Source organism: Manis pentadactyla, chromosome 3 (genome assembly GCF_030020395.1).
Source record: "Manis pentadactyla isolate mManPen7 chromosome 3, mManPen7.hap1, whole genome shotgun sequence".
Taxonomy (NCBI): Eukaryota; Metazoa; Chordata; class Mammalia; order Pholidota; family Manidae; genus Manis; species Manis pentadactyla.
The window spans coordinates 40354024-40373184 of NC_080021.1; the positions used below are offsets into that span (position 1 = coordinate 40354024).

The 19161-nt window shown below is 38.2% G+C and overlaps 1 protein-coding gene across 1 annotated transcript; it reads left to right on the plus strand.

Moving 5' to 3' along the window:
* The first annotated feature begins 277 nt into the window (after nucleotides 1–277).
* Nucleotides 278–18280, plus strand: LOC118907423 (cytochrome c oxidase subunit 6C). Its single transcript, XM_036876066.2, has 4 exons — nucleotides 278–405; nucleotides 1554–1681; nucleotides 6497–6625; nucleotides 18159–18280. The coding sequence occupies exons 2-3, from the start codon at nucleotides 1568–1570 to the stop codon at nucleotides 6608–6610; spliced, it is 228 nt and encodes a 75-aa protein (XP_036731961.1). The 5' UTR covers nucleotides 278–405; nucleotides 1554–1567; the 3' UTR covers nucleotides 6611–6625; nucleotides 18159–18280.
* The last annotated feature ends 881 nt before the right edge of the window (nucleotides 18281–19161 follow it).

Sequence of the window (19161 nt, forward strand, 5' to 3'; positions counted from 1 at the left end):
GCTGTTTTATCACCTCTTACTCAAACCAAGCGGTTATTCACACAAGGTAGTTAAACGAAAATGTCTGTGCACATGGTTAGGGCAAATGATTTGTATTATATTTGTAGAGTACATTAAAAAAACCCACCTATTAAATATTTTTATATCACATCAACTCTGTACATAAGATTAAGATCGCCAATTTACTAAGGAAACTGACTCAGAAGGACAAACCCTTGTCCAAAACCACACAGGAGAACAGCTAATCTGCTGTACTCCAGCTGTCAACGGCGGTAGGCGTGCCGAACTCTTTTGAACTCTCTCCGCCACCGTCGCCGAGTCCGCAGCGCTTCCTCTCTTTCTACGCCTGCGCACTGCCCGAGGCCGTCCATTTCCGCGTAGGTTAGGAGGGTCGTTGGTGTCGGGGTGAGTGAGGTTGCTCCGTGAGTCCTTCGTTCAGGTTCCCATAGTTGCTTCCCGCCGCCTGCTCTGGGAGTCGAGTTGTGACTCGCTCTTGCGGCCGGGGAGCTGAACACCTTTTCTTCGGCCGTCTCCAACGCGCGCCCACCGCGGCCTGAGGAGGGCAGCGGGCGGCCGGCGGGGACCCGCGGGGGCGCGGTGGGCTGCCGGGGCCGCGAAGAGCCATTCGGGCTTCTGAGGCAGCTGGCCCGGCCCCGGGCCCCGCTGCGCCCTCCCCCCAGGCAGTGCGACCTTGGTTAGGACGTTTGACCTGTGCGGCCCTATGTTCTCTCTTGTGCAAAGGCCGTGGTGGTCTTTTCTTCAGTCGCTCTTGAGGCATAGGGGTCAGCGTCGGTGGCGCCCCCTGCGGCGTTGGCGCTCGTTCGGTGTGGGCTCGGTGGTACCGTTTGAGGTCAACCTTGAGAAGCTGCCAAAGGGTCGCCGTACCTGTGGCGGGAGGGCAGAGGAGGCGGTCCTCTGCAGCTTCCCTCGGCGCACCCGGGTCCTCCTCACTCTCCCGCCCTGGGGGAACCGCGGGGAGGGCCCGCCGCCCCGGCCGTAGGTGTGGGCTGAGGCCGTGCAGCGCGGCGGCCGCCGGGTGGGCTCTCGAGGTGTCTGTTGCATTTCTGTCCGAGTTTTGATCGTTTACTGCGTGACTTTGGGAAAGTTAACGTTGCCTTAGTGCCCCCGAGTTTTCTCATCAATAAGCTGGGAATAACAACTGTCTCACGGGCTTGTCTGGAAGAGTAAATGAGTTGATAGTGTATTTATAAAAGAATAAATGATATAAACCCATTTACATTTGTCAGTCTAGAGCCACTGCTTATGTTTTCTGTAGTTGGGAGAGATTTTTGTTGGTAGTTTTTTGCCCCCGCCCCGGTTGCTATTTTGCCGCAGTCACGTTGCTTATTTAGCGCAGTCAGGCAGTCAGTATGCTTGAGGGAAACAAAAAAATGAGCAGGCTAAGGCCTTAAGCGCCTTAGGATTTGTGGGAGGGGTCAGTCCACTATCCTGCCTGGGCCCTTATAGACACTAAAATGCATTATGCATAAGAGTTCTTTAGATATTTTTTTATGATCTAAGAGTTTTCTTCTATTATTCTATTATCTACCAAGGATTAAGAATTACCATGGCTTCCAGTGCTTTGACGAAACCTCAGATGCGGGGCCTTTTGGCCAAGCGCCTGCGATTTCATATTGTTGGAGCATTCATTGTATCCCTGGGGGTTGCAGCTTTCTATAAGGTATGTATCTGTTTTTTACTTTGTGCTTATGGTCCAAATATGTGTGTTTTAAATTAAAAAGTGTACTTCATTTTCATAAGCAGTTCAGTCTTTATAAAGAAACCCCGTCTTTAATATGCTCCCTTCCTCTTACCTTTCTCCCCACTTTTCTCAGTGTGGCAGGAAAGTACCTCATATTCCCCTGGTAGCTTGTCCTCCATCTTTAAATGAAACTGTGTTATTTTGTCAAAGCTGGTGTAACAAATTTCCACAAACTGCAGGTCTTAAACAATAGAAATTTATTTTCTGTTATGGAGGCTAGACATTCCAGATCAAGGTGGCTGCAGGGTTGATTTCTTTTGAGGCCTCTCTCCTTAGTTTGTGGATGGCTTTCTTCTTTTCTCTTCACGTTGTCCCCCTGTGTGTTAGTTAGCCTGTCATTGTCTAAATTTCTTCTTAGGAAGGATGCTGAGTCATAATGGCTTAGGGCCCACCCCAAAGACCTCATTTTAACTTAATTACCTCTTAAAGACCGTATCTCCAAATACTGTTATATTCTTGAGTTACTATGGAGTTAAGACTTCAATACATGAGTTTGGGGAGTTACAGCTCAGCCTGTAAAACAGACTGTAATTGCTTTTTCAATAAAGGGATGAGAAAGGCAGTAGTAGTGTTTGGCACCTTGGAGAATTGTTGCCACAGAATTGCTTTTTAACTCTGCCTTCTGTGGATTTTAAGGTTATGCCCTTTGGGTTTTTTAAAATAAATTTTATTGTGATAAAGTACACGTAACAAAATTGAATCATTTTTAAGTGTATAGTTAAGTGGTATTAAAAACATTGATAATGTGCAACCATCACTACCATCCATTTCCATAATTGTCTTGATCTTGTGAAACTGCAACTCAGTACCCCGTTAAAAATAACACACTTCCATTTCCTACTTTCTCCCCCTCTCCCACACTGACTTAACAGCCCATGGAACCACAATTCTACTTCCTATATCTGATTTGACTACTCTAGGTACCTCATGTAAATGGAATCATACAATATTTGTTTATTGTAATCAACTTATTTCACTAGCATAATGTCCTCAGGGTTCATCCATGTTGTAATGTCAGAATTTCCTTTTTATGACTTAATAATCCATTATATTTGTTTACCACATTTTGCTTATTCATTCACCTTTGATGGACACTTCTATGGTTTAGCTGTTGTGAATAATGTTGCTATGAACATGGATGTACTGAAAGATTCACTTTCAGTCTGTATCTTTGGATCTGAAGTGAGCCTGTTGTAGACAGCATATAATTGGTTTATGTTTTTACCCATTCTGCCAATCTCTTGTCCTTTGATTAGAGAGTTTAATCCATTTACATTTAAAGTACTCATTGATAACAAGGGACCTTTCTTCTATCATTTTACTGTTTTTTTCTTTATGCCTTGTAGTTTTACTGTCCTTCATATCCTGCATTTCTGTCACTTTTTGTGCCTAGGTGATTTTTGTAATGAAATGTTTAAATGACTTTCATTTCCTGTTGTGTGTATTCTTTAGTGCTTTTCTTTGTGGTTACCATGGGGAGTACATTTAACATCCTAAAGTTATAACACTAATTTGAATTAATATGACATTAACTTCAATAACATATACAGACTTTACTCCTTTACAGCTCTGTTCCCAATCCTTTTAGTTGATGTCACTAAATTACATCTTTATATGTTGTATTCCCCAAAACATAAATAATAATTCTTTTATATTTAAATTATGTAAAAAACAACATGTGGAGTAACAGGTCAAAGTTACAGTAACACTAGTTTTCAGACTTAATGTTTTAAAAAGTTCATTAGTGTCTTAAATCATCTGGAAAGTAAAAAGTGGAGTTACAAACCATTATTAAATAATACAAGCTTTTATAATTGCCTGTGTATTTACCACTATTGAGATCTTTATTACTTTGTATGGCTTCAAGTTACTGTCTAGTGTCCTTTTCATTTCTCCAAGAGGACTCCCTTGCAGGGCTGATGTAGTGGTAATGAATTACTTTGGATTTGTTTTTTTGGGAGTGTCTTAGTTTCCTCCTCACTCTTGAAAGACTGTTTTGCTGGATATAGGATTCTTGGTTGACAGTTTTTTCTTTTTATCACTGAATATGTCAGCCCACTACCTTCTGGCCTCTGTAGTTCCTGGTGAGAAATCTGCTCAGAATTTTATTGAGGATCCCTAGTATGTGAGTAATTGCATCTGTCTTGATACTTTGAAGATTCTTTTTATCTTTGGCTTTGAAGTTTATGATCTGGTGTGGGCTTCTTTGAGTTCATCTTGTGATTCATTGAACTTTTTTGATGTTTATATTGATATTTTTCATGAAATTTGGGATAGTTCAGCCATTATTCCAGATGAGAAAATTCTCTGATGATGAGAGAATGTCTGATGAAATGTCTTGAGATCCTTGCTACCTGGCATATAGTGGGCATGAAATAAATGTCTGTCAGAGAAAGCATGGATGGATAAATAAAGTGGAGGTAAAGAGAGAACTCATTTCTTGACTCTGTCCTCATTGTCACTCTCAAAGTTCAGACCTTTGTAACTTTTTATATGGATTTTTGCTACTTTTAACTGTTAGCTTCTAGAACAGAACTTTTTATGTAATGGGGCTACACAGTGCTCAGGGTACAGTGGCTTTCAAACTTTTGACCTATTGTAAGAATTAAGTATTGGCTACAACCTTCTAAATTGGTTTCGCCATTTACTACTGGGTTGTGGGCAACCTGCTAAAACTTAGTCTTGATTTTAAGACACTTTCTGATTTGCCCTCTGCCTTATCATCATCATCCCGATCAGTACTAATAATGCCCAGCTCTGTAGTCCTTCATAACTGTGTGCTGTTACCCAGTTCTACTATCTCCCATCCTTTTGTACATAACAGGAATCTCTTTCATTGTCTGGCAAATTCCAGTCCATCCTTCAAGGGCCACTCAAATGTTTTCCCCTTTGAAAAACATATTTTCCAAAGCCTAATTTTACAGATGTGTTGATTGTGGTCTGCTGGGTTCTCAGTTACTTTGTACCAGACTGTTTTACAGTATTGGGCACATTGTATTTTAAGTAATATTTGCTTTAGGGTCTGTCTCTGCTATGAAATTAAGAGCTGGGACCATGCCAGACTCATAGTCAGTCTCTTCTGAATGAAAAGAAAAGAAATGCTTGCTAAATTAGAGTGCTTGTGTATAGTTATTAGTGTTTCATTGGAAGGAATCAGATTCTTATTGAAGAATAAGGCAGGTATAAATTTGGTTCACTTTGTAGATGCTCTCCTCTTTCATTTACTCTATCCAGTTATTGTTGAGTGCTTTTAAAGATTTGGCCTCTATTTTATTTCTAGTTTTCACTTATTTTCACAATTTCAGTCAGCTTCTATTTTTTACATGAAGTAGTTCGGTTAATCTGGTAAACCTAAATTCCTGAATATGGGTTGGGTTTTAAGAGGCAAATGAATAGTGCTTATCCTGAATGGTATTTGCCCACTAGGTTCACCATTTGCTATCATATAAATTAGGATTGTCCTAAATTGTCAAGTATTTGCTTATATGTTTAAGGCCTCATGTATAGATTATGGCTTTTAAGTTACTGGTGATGTAGTAGACCTAAATTGATAATATTCTCTTGTTACTGAAGTCCAGATTTTTTAAACTTAAAAAAACCTAAAAATATATTTAAAAAATTCAGACAACAAAATAATTTAAGTGGAATTATAAAATCCATTTACTTTTATTTCTTGGGTTCACTGAGCCTGCTACTTTCTCTCTGTCTTATTATTTGATATTTTAAAAAATATTTTTCTTGTTCTAACAAGAAATGCTTACAGTTGCCTTGTGGGTGATAGGTCCCTTCAGATCTCAGGTCACGGGGTTGCATTGGTGCTTCTTGCTAACTGGTCTTACTGGAGGAAGTTGGGAGTTAAAATAAATGTAGTTAACACTGTTCAGGTATATTAAGATCAAGCATCAAGTACCATGATGCCATATTTTTCTGCAGCACCTTAACTAATGTGGATTGGCACTTGAAGAATTGTTACTGGTTTTTATATGCAGGGTGGGATTTGGATTTCATTTATGAACCACACATTGAAATCCACCAGGCCATGTTTTGTGGAGAATAAAATATTTGCCATATGACATATTTGGGTTTGAATCCTCATTGAGCCACATACCTACCAGTGGCAGACTTCTGACTAAACCTTAATAAGTCACTTAAACTCTTAAGTCCATTTCCTTATTGCAAAATAGATCAGTGTTTACACTAAGGGCTTTAAGTGATGTTGAAGTGTAAATTACCTAGGACTGTTCTTGCCATATAGGAAACTCACTGTGCCTTTCAGAGGCAAATGGTTACTGAATTTATCTCAAGACATCTTTGAGATTAATATTGTAACTTAATTTGAGCCTCCTTTTAGAAAAGTGTCTTAGATGTGGGGGTACATAGGTTTTCCTGGAGGGAAGGCTACTATCTATCTTCTCCCTAAAACCTTTTAGCTTCTGGGTATCTTCCTTTGGCTCTTCCCAGTCTGCACATACACTTTCCCACCTCTCTCCCAAAATATACACTCCCACACTCAACAAAAGGAATCATTTGTCCCTAGGCAAGGAAGACCCCTCTTGCTGAGTAGTTTCTCTGAAGTTGCTTTCTTTTTCCTTGCATCTAGGTCAACACCAGTCTTAGGAAATAAAGGGTTCAAGTTAAAGGTGAACACGAATATATTGTAATTTACATTGTCTTTATATACTGCGTTTCTAATTACCTAAAAAATAAGCCCTAATGGGATTTGTTACTTTTTAGTTTGCAGTGGCTGAACCAAGAAAGAAGGCGTATGCAGATTTCTACAGAAATTATGATTCCATGAAAGATTTTGAGGAGATGAGGAAGGCTGGTATCTTTCAGAGTGCAAAATGATTTTGGAATGTGAAGGTAATATGGCTGTTAAAGTTACTGTTTTCAGTTTAAATTGTGGCAAAATATACCTAACAAAATTTATACTGTCTTCACTATTTTTACATGTATAGTTCAGTATTAAGTAAATTGACATTTTTGTTTCTCTAAAACTCCTTTCATCTTGCAAGACTGTACTCATTATACAACTCCATTCCCCAGCCCCCCCAGCCCCTGGCAACCACCATTCTACTCTGTTTCTACCTCTAGGTACCTCAGTATTGATTGGTCTTTGTGTCTGGCTTCTTTCACTTAATGTGATGTTCTCAGGGTTCATCCATTATAGCATGTGTCAGAGTTTCCTTCCTTTCTAAGGCTAAATAGTATTCCATTATTTGTATATACCACATTTTGCAAATTTGTTCATCTTTGATGGACTTTTGAATTGCTTCTATCTTTTGACTATTGTGAATTAATGTTGCTATGAAGTGTGCAGATATCTCTTGGAAATGGTGCTTTCAATACTTTTGAATATGTACCCAGAAGTGGAGTTGCTGTTCTATTTTTAATTTTTTAAGGAACTGCCATACTGTTTTACATAACAGCTGCACCATTTTACAACAGTACATCACGTTCCAATTTCTTCACTTGTTTACGGGAAGTGGTATCTCATTTTTATTTGTATTTGTATTTCCCTAGTGATTAATGATGTTGAATATCTGTTACTGTGCCTGTTGACTGTTTGTATATCCTCTTTGGGGAAATATCTAAGCTCTTTGCCTGTTCTGATTGGGTTGGTCTTTCTTGTTGAGTTGTAGGCATTCTTTAAACTCCTTATAACATAAATAATTTGCAGATATTTTTTACCATTTTGTAGATTGCCTTTTCACTCCTTTGATTGTATCCTTTGATGCACAGACATTTAAAATTTGGATGGAGTCTAGTTGATGTAATTTTTCTTTTGTTGCTTGTGCTTTTAGTCTAAGACTCAAGAAATAATTGGCAAATCCAGTGTCATAAAGCTTCTGTTGTATTTTCTTCTAAGAGTTTTGTAATTTTAACTCTTACCTTTAGGTCTTTTTTGAGTTAATTTTTAGGTACGATGTAAGGGAAGGGACCAGCTTCATTCTTTGGCATGTGACTGTCCAGTTTTCCTAGCTGCATTTGTTGAAAAGACTGTCCTTTCCCCATTAGGTTATTGGCACCTTTATTGGTAACTTTTTGCCTATGTACGTGAGGCTTTGTTTTGGGCTATATTCTGTTGCAGTGGCTTATATTTCTTTATGTCCCTGCCAGAATATTGTGATTTCTGCAGCTTTATAGTAAGGTTTGAAATCAGGAAGTGTTAGTCCTCCAACTTCGTCTTCTTTCTCAAGATTATTTTGAGTGGTCAGGGTCTCTTGATAATCCATTTGAATTTTAGGATGAGTTTTTCTACTTGTGCAAAAATGCTGATAGGGATTGTATTATATATGTAGATTCAGGTAGTAAGAACATCTTAACAATTGTAAGTATTCCAATCCATGAAAATGAAATGTCTTTCCATTTATTTGTATCTTTCAGCAGTGTTTTGTAGTTTTCCCTTATAAATGGCTTTTGCCCCCTTGATTTTGTTTATTCCTAATTGTCTTATTGTTTTGATGCTCTTAAAATTGAAATTATTTTCTTAGTTTTCTTTTCTGATTATTCGTTATTAGTGTATAGAAAAATAACTGACTTCTGATTTTTGTCCTGCAACTTTCCTGAGTTAGTTCATTCTGTTTTTTTGGTGGTCTTTAGGGTTTTCAGTGTACAAGCTCAGGTCATCTGCAAACAGATACTTATACTTCTTCCTTTCCAGTCTGGATGTATTTTCTTTTTCTTGCCTAATTGCTCTTGCTAGGACTTCGAGTGTGATGCTGAATGGAAGTGGTAGGAGCAGCAGGCATCTTTGCGTTTTCTTGATCTTAGAGGAAATGCATTCAGTCTTTGATCATTGAATATGAAATAGCTCTGGGCTTTTCATATATGGCTTTTATTATGTTCAGGTAGTTTCCTTCTTCGCTGAGTGTTTTTATCATAAAAGGGTATTGAGTTTCTCAAATGCTTTTTCTGTATCAGTTGAGATGATAAATAGTATGGTTTTTGTTCTTCTGTTGTGTGTGACATTGATTTTTGTAAGTTAAATAATCCTTGTATTCCAACAAGAAACCCCACTTGGTCATAGTATATAGTCCCTTCTGTGAGCTGCTGAATTCTATTTGCTAGTATTTTGATAAGGATTTTTGCATCTATATTCATCAGGGATATTGTTCTATAGTTTTTTTGTATTATCTTTGTTTGGCTTTAGTATCGGTAATGCTGGCCTTGTAGAATACTTCGTATTCTTTAATGAGATATGGTCAATCAGGTGTGGCTTTAAGAAGGGACATAGGAGAGGCTGTGGAAGATATGGTAGGAGCAGTCTCCTAGACATCAAGTATATATTAAAATATATAGAAAATAAAAATATATACAATAAATAGAGTGAATTTGGAAGTGTTCCCTCCTCTTCAGGTTTTTGGGGAAGAGCTTGGTGGTATTTCTTTTTTAAATGTTTGGTAGAATTCACCTGTGAAGCCATGTGGTAGTGGCTTTTCTTTGTTGGAAGGTTTTTGATTGCTGATTCAATGTCCTTACTAGTTCTGGGTCTGTTTATATTTATATTAAGTGTTCCTGATTCATTTTTTGGTTGTGTGTTTCTATGAATTAATCTGTTTCATTTCAGTTATCTAACTTGACTCACAGTTTTTTATGGTCCTCTTCTATAATCCTTTTCATTTCTGTGAAATCACTCATAATGTCCCCTTTCATTTCTGTTTTTAGTAACGTGAGTAATTCTCCCTTGTATTTCTGTCTAGGTTTATCAGTCTTATTGACCTTTGCAGATAACCAGGTCTTGATTTTGCTGATTTATCTCTATTGTCTTTCTGTTCTCTATTTTGTTTATTGCTATTCCTTGTTTCCTTATTACTGCTAGCTTTGGGTTTAGTTTGCTTTTTCTAGCTTTCAAGGTGTCGTTAACCTTAGGTTGTTGATCTGAGATCTTTTTAAATTTCCCTTGTGATATCCTCTTTGATCCATTGGTTGTTAAAGTGTTTATTAATTTCAACACTTTTGTGGATTTTTCTCTTTTCCTTCTGGTATTCTAGTTTCATTCCATTGTGATCAGGATGGAGATACTTTGTATGATTTCAATCTTTTAAAATCTATTGTCTTGTTTTGTGGCCTACCATATGACCTATCCTGGAGAATGTTTTATATGCACTTGAGAAAAAATGTGTGTTCTGTTTTTGGGTAGAATATTTGGTGTTTGTCTAATAGGTCCAGTTGGTCTATAGTGTTTTCAAGTCCTCTGTTTTCTTAATGATCTGTCTGGCTCTTCTAACTGTTACAGTAATCCTCCCTTATCTACAGTTTTGTACATCCATGGTATAGTTACCTGCGGTAAACCATGGTCCAGAAGCACATGAGTCTTTTTCAGACATATCTTCAAAAGGTCAGTAGTAGCTTTTTGCTATGTCACACTTCCCTTCCTCTCATCATGTAGGCATTTATCATTTCACATCATAACAAAAAGGAAGGGTGAGTACAGAACAATAAGGTAATTTGAGAGAAAGAGATCATATGCACATAACTTACTAGAGTATAATTGTTCTATTTTATTGTTAATCTCTTACTGTGCCTAATTTATAAATTAAACTTTATCATAGGTACATTATGTATAGGGGGGAAAAAGTATATAAAGGGTTCAATACTATCCATGGTTTCATGGCTCTTTTTGTGACCTAGTATGTGATCTGTTCTGGAGAAAGTTCCATGTACACTTTAGAAAAATTTGTACCCTGCTGCTTTTGGGTGGAATGTTCTATAGATATGTTAAGTCCATCTGTCTAATGTGTTGTTCAGTTCTTCTGTTTTCTTATTTTCTGTCTGGTTATCTGTCCATTGATGTAAGTGGCATGTTAAAATCTGTAAATATCAATGAGTTGCAGTCAGTTTCCCCCTTTAGTTCTGTTAGTATTTGTTTTACATATTTAGGTGCTTCTGTGCTGGGCACATAGGTATTTATAATTGTTGGACTCATCCCTATATCAATATATAATGTCCTTTGTCTGTTGTTACTTTATTTTGAAATCGATTTTGTCTGATACAAGTACTGCTACTCTTGCTTTTTGCATGAAATATGTTTTTCCATCCCTTCACTTTCAGTCTATGTCTTTAAGTCTGAAATGAGTCTCCTATAGGCAGCATATAGAGGGTTTTGTTTCTTTATCCATTCTGCCACCCTGTGTCTTTTGATTGGTGCATACAGTCCATTTACATTTGAAGTAATTTTTGATAGGTATGTACTTATTGCCATTTTATAAATTGTTTTCTAGTTGTTTTTATAGTTCCTCCCTGTTCTTTCTTCCTTTTATACTCATCTTTTGTTTTATGGTGGTTTTCTTTACTGTTGTGATTAAATTTCTTTTTTAAAAATACTTTCTGTGTATCTATTATAGGCTTTAGGTGGTTGCCAGAAGGTTCATGGATAGTTAACTATATAACAATCTAGTTGGTGATTACTCTATATCAAACACAATCTGAAAGTACTTTTTACTACTCTTCCTCTTCCACACTTTATGTACTAGATGTCATAATCTGAATATTTTGTGTATCCCTTGATTGATTTTGTGTATAGTTGGTTTTACTACTTTTGTTTTAATTTCGTACTTGCTTGGTAAGTAATTGGCTTACTGCCTTTACTGTGGGATTGTTTTCACTGGTGAGAAATATTTAGGCTTAGGAACATCCACCTACAGAAGTCCTTTAGCGTATTCTGTAATGCTGGCTTAGTGGTTATAAATTCCTTCAGCCTTCGTTTTTCTGGGAAATTTTTAATCTTTCCTTCAATTTTTGAATGATAACCTTGCTGGGTAGAGGATGCTTGGTTGAAGGTCCTTTTCAATACATTAAATATTCATGCTACTGCCTTCTGACCTGTAAAGTTTCTGCTGAGAAATCTGCTGATAGCCTGATGGATTTTCCCTTACAATATTTTTTCCCTATGGTTGCATTCAGTACCACCCCCCCTATCTTTACTCTTTGTCATTTTAATTATTGTATGTCTTGGTGTTATCTTCCTGGGGCTCCTTTTAGGGGCTCTCTGTGCTTCTGTGACCTGGGTATCTGTTTCCTTTCCCAGATTGGGGAAGTTTTCAACAATTATTTCTTCAAAGAGACTTCCTACTCCTTTGTCTCTCTCTTCTCCTTTTGGTACCCCGTTATGTGAATGTTGTTTTGTTTGGAGTTGTCACACAGCCATCTCAGTATCCTCTCATTTCCAGAGATTCTTTTTCCTCTGTTCCTGAGCTTCCTTGTTTCCCCGTTCTCTAATTTCCATCTCATTGTCCGCTTTTACTTACAGCAATCTTATTATTCATTCCTTCCATTGTATTTTTCATTTCAGTTACTGTATTCTGAGTGGCTCTTTTTTGACTCTTTTTTTTGAAGTCCTCTAGAGATCAGTGAGCATATTTACCATTGTATTTTGAATCTTTATCAAGAAGATATGTGATACCATTTCATTTAGTCCTCTTTCTGGTATCTTATCTTGTACTTTTGTTTAGAACATAATTCCTTTGTCGCCTCCTTCTGTTGGGGTTTCTGTGTTTCTTCCTTTGTATTAGGTAGAACCTCTATGCGTCTTGGTCTAGAGAGTAATGGCTTTATGAAGAAACCATCCTGTGGTGCTCACAGCTCAAGATTCTTTACTAATCAGTACTGGTTTTCCTTTGCAGTGAATCCCCAGTTTCTGTTGGTGGGCTATGGGTGGGGCATCATCTTGTCTTCTTGTAGTGGTCTATCTCAGAGCACTGTGGATGGCAGCTCACCTCAGTTGGCCCTTTGTGATCTGAGGAGCGGTGCATCTGCTGAGATTGTTCTGGGTGGGGCCACCCTCTGCCTGCCCTGCAGTGCTGGTGGGTCTGCTCGGCTAACTGGATGGGCTGGGCTGCCAGCAAGGAGGAAGGAGCGCTTGGAGGTGGCTCCCACAGGTACATCCCGTTGGGCTGAGAGGGCCAAGAAAGCTGAGAAAGCTTCTGAATGCCTGCTTGGTAGCAAAGTCTGATGGTGCTGGGCTGAGCTGGGTGTGGATGTGCAGGGAAGCATTTGGGGCTCCCATGAGTGCCTGATCATTTTGGCTGAGGTAGTGCTCGGGAAGCATCATCCAGCTGCCCTTTCTCCTGCAGAAAGAGCTCCAGCCAACCCTCACCCCTCTGGCACCCTTCCCACTTCTGGTAAAACTTTCAAACTGCCTTCTGTGTGTTGGGTCTCAGCAGGACCTGCAGAGCCTGTCCTCTACAAGTGACAAAAGTCTCAGCCACTGACAGTGTTCAGTTGTCCATGGTATCCTGCCCCACTGACCGCCAAAGCCCAGTGCAGTGTGGACTTGTATTCCTAGAGCAGATCTCCAGGGCCAGATGTGCAGAGTTCCTGAGCACCTATCCCTTCCCCACTCTGTTCTTCCTCCTGCCTATGGGCTGAGAAGGGGGAAGGGCTGGGGTCCCAAATGACAGTGGCTCTGCCTCTTTATCTTTCTCTGTGTGGTCTTCTCTTCTTCACTAGGTGAAGGTGGTCTGTTCTGCAGTCTTCAGGTTGATTTTAGGGTTCATTGTACTTGCTATAGCCATTTCTTTGATGTGTATGTGGGAGGATGTTTCTGCTTTGCCTTCCTACTCTTCCATCTTTTTGTCCCTCTCCCCATCTATTTATCTTTACCAGAGAACTTTGTATTTTCTTTTTTTTTTTTGGGTGTTCGGTTTCTCTTTTTTTAAAATTTTGGTATCATTAATGTAAATTACATGAGCAACATTATGGTTACTAGACTCCACCCATTATCAAGTCCCTACCACATACCCCATTACAGTTACTGTCTGTCAGCGTAGTAAGATGCTATAGAGTCACTACTTCTCTTTTCTGTGTTGTACTGCCTTCCCTGTGCCTGCCCCCCCTGCCTACATTATGTGTGCTAATCGTAATGCCCTTTTTTCCCCCTTCCCACCCTCTGCCCCAGTCCCCTTCCCTTTGGTGACTGTTAGTCCATTCTTCGTTTCTGTGAGTCTGCTGCTGTTTTGTTCCTTCAGTTTTTTCTTTGTTCTTACACTCCACAGATGATTGAAATCATTAGTGCTCGTCTTTCCTCACTTGGCTTATTTCACTGAGCATAATACCCTCTAGCTCCATCCATGTTGTTGCAAATGGTAGGATTTGTTTTCTTCTTACGGCTGAATAATATTCTACTGTGTATTATGTACCACCTCTTCTTTATCCATTTATCTACTGATGGACACTTAGGTTGCTTCCATTCCTTGGCTATTGTAAATAGTGCTGTGATAAACATAGGGGTGCATATGTCTTTTTCAAACTGGGCTCCTGCATTCTTATGGTAAATTCCTAGGAGTGGAATTCCTGGGTCAAATGGTATTTCTATTTTGAGTTTTTTGAGGAACCTCAATACTGCTTTCCACAATGGTTGAACTAATTTACATTCCCACCAGCAGTGTAGGAGGGTTCCCCTTTCTCCACATCCTCGCCAACATTTGTTGTTTGTCTTTTGGATGTTGACCATCCTAACTGGTGTGAGGTGATATCTCATTGTGGTTTTAATTTGCATTTCTCTAATGATTAGCAACGTGGAGCATCTTTTCATGTGTCTGTTGGCCATCTGAATTTCTTCTTTGGAGAAGTGTCTGTTCAGATCCTCTGCCCATATTTTAATTGCATTATTTGCTTCTTGTTTGTTGAGGTACACGAGGTCTTTATATGTTTTGGATGTCAACTCCTTATTGGATATGTCATTTATGAATATATTCTCCCATACTGTAGGATGTCTTTTTGTTCTCCTGATGGTGTCCTTTGCTATACAGAAGCTTTTTAGTTTGATATATTCCCACTTGTTCATTTTTGCTTTTGTTTCCCTTGCCTGGGGAGTTATGTTCATGAAGAAGTTGTTCGTGTTTATGTCGAAGAGATTTTTGCTTATGTTGTCTTCTAAGAGTTTGATGGTTTCATGACTTACTTTCAGGTCTTTGATCCATTTCGAGTTTACTTTTGTGTATGGGGTAAGACAATAATCCATTTTCATTCTGTTGCATGTAGCTGTCCAGTTTTGCCAACACCAGATGTTGAAGAGGCTGTCATTTCCCCATTGTATATCCATGACTCCTTTATTGTATATGAATTGACCATATATGCTTGGGTTAATATCTGGACTCCATTCTGTTCCACTGGTCTGTGGGTGTGTTCTTGTGCCAGTACCAAATTGTCTTGATTACTGTGGCTTTGTACTAGAGCTTGAAGTTGGGAAGTGAGATCCTCCCTGCTTTATTCTTCCTTCTCAGGTTTGCTTTGGCTATTCGGGTTTTTTTTTGTTCCATATGAATTTTAGAGACAACTTTCTATTTTCACATAGCTTTGAGGTACTCTCTACTGTACTTTTGTTTCAACTCGAAGAACTCTCATTGCATGTCTAGTGGTAGTGAACTCCTATCCTTTAGCTTTTATCTATCTAGGAATATTTTAATTTCTTCCTTTAAAAGGCAGTTTTGCTGGACATAGTCTTCTCGTTTGATAAAAATTTTTGGTCAGCACCTTTACTATATCTGACAGCCTTCTGACCTGCAAGGTTTCTGTTGAGAAATCTACTGATAATCTTACAGAGATTGTGATGAATCAGTTTTCTTTTGCTGCTTTCAAGATCCATTTTCTTTGATGGGTTATCTGGTTTTTGACAGCTTGATTATAATATCTTAGTGTGAGTTTTTCATCGTGTGCATCCTGTTTCCAAGTAACTTCTGTGTTTATATATCCATTTCTTTCTTCAGATTTGCAGAGTTTTCAGCTATTATTTCTTCAAATCAGCTCTTTGCCCCTTCCTACCTTCTTCTGGAACTTCCGTAGTATACATACTGGTCTTCTTGATGATGTCCCATAAGTCTCTTAAGCAGTGTCATTCTTTTAATTGTGTCTCTTAAGTCTCTCAAGCGCTGTTATGCTTTTTCTTCTTGCTTCCCTGACTCAGTAATTCAGAAGAACTGTTTCCAAATTTGCTGATTCTTCTGAGTCTGCTGTTGAACCCTTCTACTTTTCAATTCATTTATTATATTTTTGTGCTTTAGAATTTTGATTTTTTAAAAATAATTTCTCTTTGTACAGATTCCCATTTTGTCCATGAATTGTTTCCTGATTTCACTTAGTTGTCTGAGTTCTCCTTTTAGTCATGGACCATGCTTCAGACAGTTAAAAGTTTTTTGAAAGTCAGAGGCATGTGTTTCATTATTGTTGATTTCTGGAATTTTCCTTTGCATGTTTCCCTCTATTTGTATGTCTTGTGATTTTTTGTTGAAATTTGGACATTTAAATAAACAGCCACCTTTGTATCCATTTATTGTAGATAACCTCCACACAAAAGATCTTTACTAATAAACAGCTTGGCAGAAGGGCTCAGGGTCATCTCAAACTTTCTCTGGAGACTCTTCTTCCCTGACCCTGTGTGTGTACTTTAGTTCTTGTTTTCGTGTATACTTAGTCATTTTTAAGTGTTACAATTTTCCTAAAAGTCTCAGCCCTGCTTCCTCCAGGAGCTTTAGCTATTCTGTTACATGCCTGTGTCCATAATCTCTTGCCTGTAGGTGCCTGTGAGTCTGTAGTGCTTCTGCAGCTCTTGTGTCATGAGACTCACCAGTGCTTTCAGCAGCATGCAATCTGATGTCTAAACTATGTCACCATTTCTGTCAGTGCTCTGAGATACACAAGATTGAAAACAGTCCTTTGGAAGCCCTCATATAAGCCAGAACATTACAAGAAATTTCCACGCTTTTCCTTCTGCCTGAGAGAGGAGCCAGTTGTTGTTCAGTGTCGTCTTGACCATCCTCTCCTGCACTGAGGAAGGGGTGGGCAATGGTGAGGAAAATTTTCATTTCCTTCTGAGTGTGGCTTTTTCTTGTTCAGGTGTTTGGTTGCTACAGCCTCTCACTTGGCTTCTAGAGTTCTTAAGGAGACACTTTGGTCCATGTGTTGCTGCTTTTTCTGTTTGGGAGAGGTGGTGTAGAGCTTTGTAGCCCACCATCCCACTGATGTGTTAAATTACTTTCTGTGTTCAAAATCATTTCACATGTTTTGGCATTAGGAAGATCACTCTTAGAGGTGATTTGAAAACAAACAAATGTTTGACTTGTGTTTTGACAGTTAGCTAGCTAGGTGTCCATAAGTGACTTGGTGGCTTTTGACAGATTCTGGTTTGGTTTATCATATTCACAAAGTCCTTATGTTTCATGGACGATGTGAATTAAGATTCTTTGTCTAGAAAAGGAGTGACTTGTGTGTGCTGATGAGAATTCACCTGCTAAATTGATTTGAAAGCATGTGTTAGCTACCTGATGAAACTATTCATACTCTGGAATCTTAACATTCATGTATTCATTCAAGCTGAACAAAAAAGCAAGATAGAATCGTTTAAGTAGAGTTAAAGAATCTACTACTACCCTTGTATGAGTTTGATATGACAAGAGGAATGTGAATCTGTTTTTTTCAGTCAGACTATCAGTGAGTGAGTATTCCCACTGTGTGTGTGTATATATATATATATATATATGATCTTTCTCAAAATCTGGGGCATGGGGTAGGGGAGACCTGCTGCATTGGAATTACATCAGTTTTCTAAAAGACTGAAGGATAATTTTGAATTTAAGTGATTTTTGCCTAATTTAGAATTCAATTGTGAAATATTCCATTTCTATAGTTATTTATCTTAAGGACATATCCGAAATGCAGATAGATAGATGCATGTATGAAGTAGCCACAGAATTATTTATAAATAGAGAAGTATAACTATTTTCAGTGTTTAAAAAATTGGTAAGGAATAACTTTTTCATGGACTGTTACATCCATTAGAAATGATATACACAAAGTAGTATGAAGAAATATTATATAATAGAAAGTAATGGTTTATATAAAAGGCAATCTATCCATGTTAAATAAAAATCACACAGAAAAAATGAAAATAATGGTTCTGTGTGGAATCTTAACATGGCTATTTTTTGTAACTGAAATTTCCAAGTTTTCCACAGTGGATATGCATTTCATAATCAGATGTTAACAGGCTAGTTTTTAAATATTTGTTAGATTTTTACTTTCTTATTTAAAAGAAGTTGTGTTTAAAAATCAGTAAGAAAAACATTTGGAGACAGTTGTAGAAGCATTGTTTAGAACAGTATGCAGTATGAGAAGGGAAGAGAGAGCAGTGGATTGAGAGAGGGGAAGAAAAAGCAGAATTTGGTTAAATGAGAGCAAGAAACCAGATTAAGATGTGTGTGTCCCAGATGAAAAAGAGGGTAATCAGGACCTTGGCAGAGAAAGGGCCCAGGCAGCCTGAACTGGGCTTCCCCCAGGCTGAAGGGGAGTGACACAGTGTGGACTCCACCAGTAGGAATAGGCCTCAGGTGGTCTCAGAGGTGATGAGGTATTGAAAGAGTGCTTGTCATAAACGTATCCACTATTTTTTTCTCCACAGAATTTCTTTGGGTTGCATTCCATGGAAGTTTTTCACTGACCTGTGTTCCTGAACTATGAAACCTGAATAATTGGGGTAAAGAATAGTTCCCCTTGATAAATAAATAATTAATATACACTGTGGACAGTAAGTCTTTGCTCAATTATTTTTACTGACAACTCCCAGGCATGTGCATCAGAATTGGTTAGGGATTTTAAATGTGTTTTTAAACTTTGTGAAGATAACTTGATTCAAGCTTTCTTAACAATTTCCTTGTTTTATGTTATGATACTGCTAGGCACAGTTTCTTGGTCCTGAGACCACATGTCTGTACTGTGGGCTTTCAGAAAGGATAGAGACTCTTTTTCAATAAAATAGGTCCGTGGGCTTCATTGTTACTGCTTGGTAGCCCTGTTGGTCAACCAGACAGATGGAATAGACAGTTGAAATTTAAAGTTCTTTACCCCATATTGCTTTAATGAAAAGCTAACAGGACCTTTCTCCATTTTATTAGGATAACAAAAACTTTAACTCATGTGCAAAATTCTTGTCTTAATAATATGAGCAGTTTTAATTAAACCTAGTTATCAGTGAAAACCTGCACTTTAAAAATATGTGGTAATACACATTTATGTGTGGTAATTCAAGGATTCCTTTTATTTGAAACAATTTTATTTAACAATTCTTAGAAGTAGTATGCAGAATCACCGTAGAAGATACAAGAATATTTACATTCTTAAAAATAGTTATTCTTGAAGTTAATTGACCAAACTGTCACTTTCCTGAATGAGTATGACACAGCAGACTAGTGGAGGAACCATTTTCTATACTCAGCCTGAATTGTCCATTAAGTCTCTTCCAGAAACAACTATGCAGTGAGTTCTTATGCCCAATAATATGTGATACTTAAAGATCAGTGGGCATTTGAAACTGAGTTTTCCTAGCATCTCACAGTTGTAGGTAACAGATTATAGGCCCAGGTTTTGATATAATCAGTAAAAATATGTTTTAATCAGTGTGTGAG

What these genes read in the sequence shown, in the direction of transcription:
- LOC118907423 (XM_036876066.2), top strand. Translation starts at nt 1,568, where the DNA reads ATGGCTTCCAGTGCTTTGACGAAACCTCAGATGCGGGGCCTTTTGGCC. An exon ending in GGGTTGCAGCTTTCTATAAG is followed by an intron (nt 1,682 to 6,496) that starts GTATGTATCTGT and finishes GTTACTTTTTAG; the next exon opens with TTTGCAGTGGCTGAACCAAG.